The sequence below is a fragment of the Ochotona curzoniae genome, unplaced genomic scaffold (assembly GCF_017591425.1).
Source record: "Ochotona curzoniae isolate NIBS_2020 unplaced genomic scaffold, NIBS_Ocur_1.0 contig_43, whole genome shotgun sequence".
Taxonomy (NCBI): Eukaryota; Metazoa; Chordata; class Mammalia; order Lagomorpha; family Ochotonidae; genus Ochotona; species Ochotona curzoniae.
The window spans coordinates 27,309,875-27,319,964 of record NW_024466218.1 but is presented as its reverse complement, the minus strand read 5'-3'; the positions used below and the strand labels follow the sequence as shown (position 1 = coordinate 27,319,964).

The window sequence follows — 10,090 nt, the reverse complement described above, 5'->3', positions numbered from 1 at the left end:
TAACTGAGAGCTGCCACAGTTGCTCCTCAGAACCTGCATGCCCCCCACAGGCATTCCCACTGCCCACTGCCTGGGGCATGCCGTGGCTGCCCAGCACACAGAGAGCTCAGCAGTCAGCTTCTGCATGAGTGGCAAATGGGCCACTCCACCACCAGCTGGCATCTTAGCTTCACGTGGCCTTGTGTCCTGGGCAAGATAGGCCGGGCACGTGAAGTCTGGGTGTGGTGGGCAGTTGGCTAGTGGTGACCTAGGGCTGACACTATCTGAGGGGCTGGAGGAGGATCTCAGAACTGAACGGCACAGCACCCCTAGGAAGGCTTTGGAAGTGGGGTGGAACGGCCCAAGAAAAACACAAACTACCACCCCTGAGTTTTAACAGGGAATCGTCACAGCCAGATTCAAACAGGACCCCCTGGCTTCATTACCAAGGCTCACCACCACTTGCCAAAGGGAGGCCTGGTTTGACAGAAGCCGGTGAGACATGCCTTTCTACCCACCAGGGGCTACACAAAAGCCCAAGCAGCAGGCGGAGGACCACCAAGCTGTCTCACCAAGCTCATGATAGACACCGATGCTTTCTGGGGTGTGAGTGGACCTCTGGCGAGATGGGTGAACTGAACACGCTCTACACCTGCCAACGGCAATGAGGCACTTCCCGAAGCCGCTTGAAATCAGACAACTCATTAGACTGGATGTAGAAAATGCTCCGGCTTCTGTAATTCTTTATTAAATATTTGACAAGTCGCATCACTTCTTTACAACAACTTGGCTTTGTCACATTACTCTGGCCATCAGGAAACACAATCTACAATCTCCATTAGATCTCTCAAGAGAAAAAAAGCAAAGCAGAAAGGATTTTGTTCTGAAACAAAACTTTTCCTGTGTGTATCAAATTCAGCCATGTGTTTAAAGCTGTTCAGATTGTGAAAATGAGCAGAGCTATCTGTAAATTATCTTTAAAACAATGCCCAGGTAGTTTGGTTTGTACCATGGTATCAAATAGTACTTGGTTCCCATTAGCAAGGGTTAGGATAAAAAGTTACGAAACACTGAGAATTCATTTGGAATGCTTGAAATTTTTTTTTCTTCTAAATCTTAGAAGTCACCGCTTATTTCCCCCTCCCATTTCAATTGATAATTGATCCTGAATTAAGAAATGATAGCAAATTGCCATCATCATTCAGGGTTCTCTCTGGCTTCGAGTCAGAAATTGCAGAACACAGCTTGGAGCAAACTTGAGAAACGACCGAGCTAGCACTCGCTCTTCTGAAACCAGGTTACCCACAGAGGTGTAAAAACACCATACAGATCTATACATGGACGTCTGCACAGCACACAAACACATGGACATGAGTCCATGTTGCACACACAGCAGTAACAGGAGAACAAAGTCACGCAAAGCTAACAGGAAGGAACCCCTGACAGGAAGGTCTGTGCAGTGGGTTAGGGTCATGTCACGAGAGGCTACTAATGCACAGATACAAGGTTGAGACCAGCGGCAACATTGTGCAATCTCCCACCACGACTCCCCACTAACAACAAGACACGCAGCTGCTAATGTACGGACAGGTGTCCATGAGGAAGTTTTCCTGGACAATGCCATACCAAAAGGAAGCTCTCTCCTTCTGGGAAAGCAGCAACCAGCACACATCCCAGGGTTCTGGAGCCTTCTCAGCTGTCCCACAAAAGCTCCAGGGCACAGGGGGATGAGAACACGCTGTGCATTAAGGCTTATAGAAAGTAAAAAAGTGGTCCAAAGGATATCATGTTTTCTTCCCAGTTTTAAAATCTAAAGTACAAAGTGGAGGCTGATTTTTTTTTTTCCTTTTTAAACACATCTCGGTCCTGAAATTGGCAGTTGTTTTTTTTTTTTTTCAACATGACTGATCAGGATGTACTCCAATGCCTGAATGAGACAGAGGTAGTGTATGGTCTTCCCAGGGGGCCAGAGGGAACAGGGCAGGCAATGACCCTGCACAGCACCCCCTACTGGCAAGGCAAAAATAATACAACACAGCATCCTTCCTGGACCCAGGGATGCTGTCAGGGTGAGGAACAGAGGAAGAGAGGGGTGCTAGCGCAGTGGGGGAAGGGCTGGAGAATTCATTAAACCAGGCCCTCTTGATGGACTGTAGAATTTCAGAGGTGACACACATGAGTATTGGGAAACAACAAGAGTCTATTCTTAAACTGTTGCAATGTCAGGAAGACTGTTGTACATACACTTGGCTTTCAAGAGACCCATTTACACCTGGAGAGATGCAACAGCAACAGATTACGTGGTCGATGCAATGGGGGTAGGAGCTTGTAAGCCATTGCTCAGAATCTGCCACTTGCTTCCCCTGCCCCCAAGAAGGAGTAACTGACAGCAAGTGGCTCTGTATTACATGCCATCTGAATATGGGGCATATCAACATCACCTATGGACTGATGGGCCTTGGAAACTTACTATAAATGACATATGTTAGGTTATCATGAACTGCCACAGGCCTGACTACAGAGAAGCAAGTGTGGTGAAGGCTTCAGGCAAAAGCCAAGCTTGAGTGCAGAAGCCAAGCACACTGGCAGGGCCTTCAGAGCAGTGGCAGTGGCGACACCTCAGTCCTGCAGGGTGGACCTGGTGCAGGCATGCAAATCCAATGCTAAGTGGCCAGAGGGATGGACAGATACTGTGATAACCCATGCTGTGGGCTGCTCTACGTTGCACAAATGGCAGGGGGCTCTGACCCCAGCGGGGAGCAGCCCACAGGATCCACAGCCTCTGCAGAGAACTGAAGGAAAGGGGCGCAGCAGACCTCAGTGGTAGCCGAAGCTGCAGGTGCAGAGCTGCCTGGTCCCATCCCCTCTCAGAGGAGGCCCAACCAGCCACCTGCTCCCAATGCAAGGATGTCATGAGGCCAACTGAGAGCTGGCATTGGCAGTCAGAGACAAGGGCATCTGAGCAGGGGTGAAGCTTCAGTAGATGTTGGGTCACTGAGCCTTACTTGGGTTTCTTACCAAAACCAAACTCCAGATGCAGCAACATCCAGCTGTTTCACGTAGGGGACAGGGTGGGAAGGAAGGGGCGATGGACTGAAGCACCCTTTCCAACGACTGCAGTAATCCTGATCTGGCCCTGGCTGAGAAATGACCAGAATGGGGTTTCTCTCACATTTTCCATAGGTGGCTTCATTGGCACTGAGCAAATATTCTGATGTTCTCAGTACACAGAGGACAAACTGAGAAGAGTCGCAGTAATCAGACTGGAATACAAGTTCTCCTCCAACAAGTACATGATTATGTTCACCCCTCAGGCTTTGGCACAACTCGTACAGGACAGATGGATGCTGATGGGGGAGGGATCCCCAGGGGGGCGTTATGCCATGAGGCACACTCACCACATGGAACCCTCCTGGGAACTGATAGTAGCTGGGGGTGACATGGCATCCCAGTGTCCCTGGAGCCTCTCTGCTTTCTGACCACCACTAGCTAAACAAACAGGAAAAGGGAGCCAATCCCTTGCCCTGGAAAACTCCACCCCCGTGCGGAGTCTCAGGCCTCTCCACCCCTTCCTCCTGGTGGCTCCTCTACACCACTGAGAGCCACTGAGAGTGCCACCTCCTGTCCTCTCTGTGACTGGAGGCAGCCAATGTCCAGCATGCCCTAACTGCGCAGGGACACTCAGTCCTCTACAACAGTAGACCGAATAGCCTCCGTAACCCACGTGGGTCCAACAGTCTTCTCACCTTGAATCCAGCACATGACACACATGACTAGGGCAGGACGTGGTACTGAAGCATGCAACAAGTCACAGGTCACAAAGCTCAATTAGGGGTATACGTCTGCTGAGTCAGTCTTCGAAGATGAGCAGAATTCACCAAGGAATTGCAGACACGTCGCAGGGTGTGTGTGCAGGGAAGGTTGTCTTTACACGGGGGTTTTATACATCAGCAGCCAGGTACAACTGGGTGGCCCCGGCACCACAGAGATGTGTGCAGGGAGGAGGATCATCACACTGAACGCTTGGGATACACACCAACACTACGCCCACCTTCGCCCCCAGACACAACCTCGTGATACGTAAAGTGCCTCGGCATTGGAGCAGTTAGAACGGCAGCTGGCTGTCAGGCTACCGTTAGTAACTGCGTGCCCAGGCCAGCCAGGTCAGCATGCGTGGTTTCCAATCCAGCAGGGCCAAGTTTCATCCGAAAGGTCTCGAGTGCAAACAAGCTGAGAGACAAACATGGTGGAGGCAAAGCCCTGGTCACACAGGGTGAGGCAGCTTGTCTTGTGGGAAGCATCAGTCCAAGCCCGTCTCCAGGATGTCACAGCACGTGTTGCGACTCGTAAGGAATGATGGAGTGAGGCCTTCTGCGTTCATGTGAGCCCTGTCGTGCTACGGGACAATCCGCTCAACCTGTAGCTAAGACCTACGCTTGCATAAAACAAATGTGATATCCAGTTTGCGTTTATCCTCAGTACAATGACCACGAGGCCTAATGATGCAATTGAAAATCTCCCAAAGTCCTTGTGTGCAGAAGGTTTTTGGACAAGAATGAGTCTTCCAATTCTAACCAAGCAGAGGATGGGGGAGTGTCAACGCATTTAAAAAATTAAACTGTCACTGACATTCTGCCTGGTATGAAATTCAAATACAAAAAAAATATGCTCACTTTTCCAAGTACATGAGACATCTTTAATAATAGTGAAATAAAATGTGAAAATCGGTCTGAATCATTTTTAAAAAGTAAACATGAGTTGTAATACTATACCTGTAGAGTGATTAATTCCATTCATTGTCATTAGAAAGTATGCAAAATATTTATTAAGGGTTTTGCCTGCACAGGCACAACATAAATAGTCAGTTCTCCTGAAATGTAATTAGCGTACACATCAACCAGCTGATCACGTGTGGTGGACGAGGCAGGAACGTGAGCTGGGGCCGGGGGCCCACGGCCAGGCTTGGGCATGGGTCCGAGCCAAGGCTCAGCGTCGGGAGCCTGGCCACGCAGCTGCTCCTCGGCCACGGGCTCTGCAAAGTCAGTTGGGCAAACGCAAAAGCGCAAGTGGAATTTGCCCGACGGACGGATGGACGGGTGGAAGGCCACCTCCGCTGCCGCCAAGGGCTGCTTAATCCACCCCCTCGAAACCCTGGGCATTTTCCACAGCCATGAGAAGCTTCTCTCGTAAGTCTTCAAAGGTCTCATATGGAGGTAAGTCGAGGCGATTAAAGCTGAAAAAGAAATAGAAAGTGCAGGCGAGACGCCACCATTATCACCCTGAAGTCACCCAGGAGAACCAGGCACCCAAGGCTGCCCAGGAATAAGGAGGAAATGATTTCTCTGGGTCTGGGGATCCCAAAGTAGAAACTCTAGCTAAGCACTGTCCCAGTCAGGTCCCACGAGGTCCCATCACCTAGAGAGAGATGGCAATCGTTTATGCAACCTCGCTGGTAGCCGTGTGTAGATGTGGGTAAGGGCATGAGAGGCCAAGTCAGCTCCCACACACACTGGGAGAACAGGCCGGGCTGTCTGGTGCTCTGCACTGTCAACAGTAAGAGATCTCCTCTACCTACAGGCAGGCATGTCACCTACATGTGGCAGGAAAGCCCTCACATGTGTGACAAGCCCCCACACATCTGGAGGCCTCTGGTGCTGTGCCTCACCTGCTGGCTGTGTAACTTCTGGCAAGCTGCCTCACCTCTCTGAACCTGTCTGCTCAACTGTGCAATATGGAAAATGCTGATGGGGTGCTGGGAGCATCCCATGGGAATACACGTGAAGTGGGCCTGGCAAGTGTTTGTCACATGGCCATAAGTAATCCTCCCTTCAGCTCTGGTCCATGTCTACATGGGGCATGCAGGGGGAGCTGTAGATGGGTCTTGCTCTGAAGATGGGCACACACACTTGTCACCATGAGTGGGAATTTAGGAGCTAATGCCCACCTTGTGGCCACACATCCCGAGGAGCCCTGTTCTAATGCTGTGTCCACACAACCTCACAGTCATTCTGGAAAGCAGCTTGCAGTACTTTCTCCCCTTATAAAGGTCCAGAGAAGTTAGGTAACTTGCTCAAGATCACATAGTAAGCAGAAGAGCCAAGTTCAGCCTCTAGCAGGCTCCTATCTGCCCTGCCTCTTGTGTGGTGCACCCTAGAAAAGTGGGTTTAGCCAAGACCTTGACTGTGTTCCTGGCTCCAGATCCAGCCCCCACCCCAACACTGACCACTGTGGGTGTTTTAGGAGTGACCCAGTGGACGGGCGCTCTTTCTCCTTCGCAGCTTATAAACTGTTAGCACCACAATTCTGCTCAGCCAGCACTGATCCGTGACTCCCAGTGTGAGCTCGTGCTGTTAGAGCCATTAGCAGCCTGCCTCCACGGGGGGCTCTGACAACCTCTGACCTGCTGGGCAAGTCCCAGGAAGGCCCATGCAGAAACCCTGAGAGTGGGTCCAACTGTCCTCCTATCTCCCTTCTGGCAGCATCTGAAAATGCTACCTATTCTGCCCTGCACAGCCCTGGCTCTTGGGAAAACCCAACACAGACTGTGGTCCGGGACCATCTTGTGGCACCTTCGTGGTCCAGCGCCTGATCCCTGGGGCTCTGAAGACAGAGCCTGGGCAGGATTCAAGTGCCCACTTGGGATGTTACTGCTGTCCCCAATTTGCCTCAGCAGAAAGTTGGGGTCAGAAGGCAGAGCTGGGCCTCAAACCCAGGTACTTTCATGCAGGATATGGGAATCTGGACTGATGTCCTGGGTTGACCAGATAGCCACCCAAGGGGCCCTGGAAAAATGGAGAGAGGTGCCCATGGTGAGTGTCGGAAGTGTGGCTCCGAGCTACACTCTAAGCATTCTGTGTTCATTTATAAGCAGGCTGCCAGGCGGCATCTCGGAGCTGCTGTGACCATTCCAAATCACCTCCCCACACATCCCCCACACCGGGTGTCTGGCTTTGCTCTGGCATTGGTGGGCTGGGAGACCCCAAGGACAGCACTGCCTTGGTGGGCTTTAGCCTCAGGACATAGGAGCCAAGAGGGAGCCTTCCTGATTGTCAAAGGGCAGAAGGGCCTGCGAGCCTCGGGAAGGGGAACCTCAGGTCTCCCAGCAGGGTGCGAGAGGAGGCCCATGAGCAGCCCACGGCCACACCTGCGTGTGTCAGAGTGAGGCAGGCTTTCCGCTTTGGTTCGCAGCTGTGTTATACCAAGCAGTAGTAGCTGTGAGTCCATTGGTTTTCAACATTACAGACCAACCCAGGTAAGGCTGAGAGCAAAGCCATTAAAGCAGAGAAGCCACAGCAGCTGCACCGACACTGGCCCTGCAGCCTGCATGGCCAGTTCTCCCCACAACAGCCCTGGAGACAGCGTCAGCAGAACAGCTGCCTGGCTGCTCTCCTGTGTTAGAGAGATAAAACAGCCCCATGAGGAGCTGGCTGGGCTGTAACCCTCCCGCCAGGAGCCTTCTGGCCCTGGAAAATTGGTGAAAAGGCTGGCACAGTATTGTAGGTTAAGCCACTGTCTGAGTTGTTGGCCTCCATTTAGGTGCTGGTTTGTGTCCCGGCTGCCCCCCTTCTGATACAGCTCTCTGCTTCTAGGAAAGCTGCATAGATGGCCCTGCTACTCATGACAGAAACCAGGAAGAAGCTCCTGGCTCATCCATTGCAGCCATTTAGGGAGTGAAGCAGCAGATGGAAACTCTGTTCTTTGTGACTCTACCTTTCAAATAAATAAATCTTAAAAAATACAGAAAAAAAAAGACAAGCCCCCTAAACCCATTATTCAGGTCACATGGAAACCAAGCGATTCGAGTGGGTGTAGGTCCTGGGTGCCAGTGTGGGTGTAGGTCCTGGGTGCCAGTGTGGGTATAGGTCCTGGGTGCCAGTGTGGGTATAGGTCCTGGGTGCCAGTGTGGGTGTAGGTCCTGGGTGCCAGTGTTTGCAATCAGCTCCCTGGGAGCTCCCAACGTGGATCCTAGAAGGAGAGCAGCTGAGGTCAGGCCCACCACAAACAGCACCCTGTGGCTGAAGCACAGCAGCTGGGAAATTAAAGACAAGTTCAACAGCATGATGCTGGCCAGTGGGGTCGCAGACAGACACAGATTGGGCATGACAGTGGTTCCTGGGTCATGTCTACACAGAGAGAAATGGCTGTGTCAGGGACAGGGTGTCCGTGGGTGGTGGGGTATCTGTGGTGCCCATTCTCTCCTCCACGCTGCTCAGAGCCTCAGCTGCTGCTGCCTGACCCATCCCCACGTGGGCATCTCACTCACCAGGTGTGAGCTCTGGGCAGCTTCTCAGGACTTCCCCATTGCTCTATTGTAAACAGCTGAGGCCCATTGGAACCTGGACAAGAGGAGAACAAGTAAGGTGAACTGTGAGCAAAGTGGCAGTGGGGCTGAAAGACAGGAGGGGAAGAGGTGGGGAGGAGAGGAGAGAAGGGGGGAGGAGAGGAGGGAGACAGGGGAGGGGCCTGGAAGTGTGAGCCTGTAAGACCCAGGTTTGAGAGGTACGAAGAACCCCAGCTGGAAAGAAGGGTGAGACGACCCCCACATCTCCTGCCTGTGGACTGCTCCCTCCTTCGGGACAGAGGGACCTCTTCATGCAGAGGCACTGCTGGGAGCTTGCTCCTGCTGGGGGAGCTTGGCCACAGCTGATGCCTGGCTGGGGCCCAGAGGGTGGAGGGCTGACTCACCATAGAGTTCAGCAAATCCGTTCATGGGTACCCGGGATGTGCCAGTGACAAACTGCAGTAACCGGATCCGCTTCTCGGCATCCATCAGTAGCACGGCCTGTGAAGAGGAGCAGGTGGCTGTTGGGTCCCTATGGCCACACCACGAGGGCTGCTCGCACCTGGGTCACTGAGAGACCTGCACGGTCCACTCTGCAAACTGACTTGGCTGCATCTTTTGGGGCCACCACAACCCCAACCTCCCTCAATCCTGGGAAGGGGGTGAGTACTGTGTCCTCTTCTGCCAACAGGCCAACATCAATGGCATAAACAGTGATGTCTCATGGCACCAAGGTCGTATTTCTGTGTTTGAGGACTGTCACGTCTCTGGGAGTCCACAGACCATACGCAGTGTGCCTGAGTGCATGGTACATAGGTGAGACAGGAACTGCACCTGCAGATGCACGCCCCAAGGACAACATTTTGGAGACAGGAAGGGACAATCGGTGCACTCCCAGGTTGCAAGTGCTGTTTTTCTCCCTGTAATTAAATCATTCTGGGAGGAAGGAGGGGAGTGTAACTATTTTTCTGGCTAGCCCACCACCTCTCTGTTGGTCAGTTCGATTCCTAACTCACTTCCCACCTAGGCTGAAAAGGATGAGAATGTTGGCCCTCTGATGGGCAATCAGCTTTCTTTTACATCTTTGGTTGACAGCCATGAAGATCAAAATGTTTGTTGGCTTCAATTTAAAAAAAAAATGGAAACAATCACTTAACCGAGAATGGCACCTGGGCAAGGCCTGGGCTGCAAAGCGTGCTCATGTTCTGAGGAGCCTGAGCACCAGCTCACATTGCGGGCCCAGGCTCTCTGCAGCCAATTCAGCCCATGGCAGGACTGTCTCATTTAATGGGCACCTCATGTACCTGTCACCTTAACTAGGTGGCCAAGGAGCCCCTGGTGAGGCCAGCCTTGCCCTTGCTCCCTGGGCTCCCTGCACCAATGGACCCTGATTCTAGAACCAGCCCTTAGGGAAGGCATCCTGCCCAGGGAGCAGGCCCAGGAGGCGGCCCCTTGGCCTGGGGCTTACCTTCCAGAACCACTGGATGACGGGGTGGTTTGGACAGTAGCCATTCTTGTAGATGGAATGCTGTCTCCAGTCGTTCACGTCAACATCGCCAAGGCCACACATGAGCAACTGCGGGGACAGGAACGGACATGAATGACTTGGGTCTCAGCGGTCTCTCCCTGAGCAAGGACCTGGACTCTGGCCTGGCGTTTTGTCCCCAAGGAGGCAGGCAGGCTAGAAATGCACACAACCCAACAAGGGAGGCAGGTGTTCCAATGCCCCTTGCCACAGCGCAGTTGGGTTGTCACAGAGATGACATGGGGTGTGGGGCAGGGGCGGGGAGCTAATACTGTCTACCACCTGTGCCAGGCAGGGTGTAGCAT

At 52.5% G+C, this 10,090-nt stretch overlaps 1 protein-coding gene across 1 annotated transcript in view; it reads right to left on the bottom strand.

Annotated features, from left to right (window-relative positions):
* Nucleotides 1-4,652: 4,652 nt before the first annotated feature.
* Nucleotides 4,653-10,090, bottom strand: part of NEDD4L (NEDD4 like E3 ubiquitin protein ligase) — a 271,487-nt gene continuing 266,049 nt past the window's right edge. The window contains exons 28-31 of the mRNA XM_040985047.1: nt 9,729-9,836; nt 8,665-8,761; nt 8,243-8,315; nt 4,653-5,212 (exon numbers count right to left, since the gene is read on the bottom strand). Of these exons, the coding sequence (XP_040840981.1) occupies nt 5,110-5,212; nt 8,243-8,315; nt 8,665-8,761; nt 9,729-9,836 (381 nt within the window). The 3' untranslated portion in view covers nt 4,653-5,109. The remainder of the gene's footprint in view (nt 5,213-8,242; nt 8,316-8,664; nt 8,762-9,728; nt 9,837-10,090) is intronic.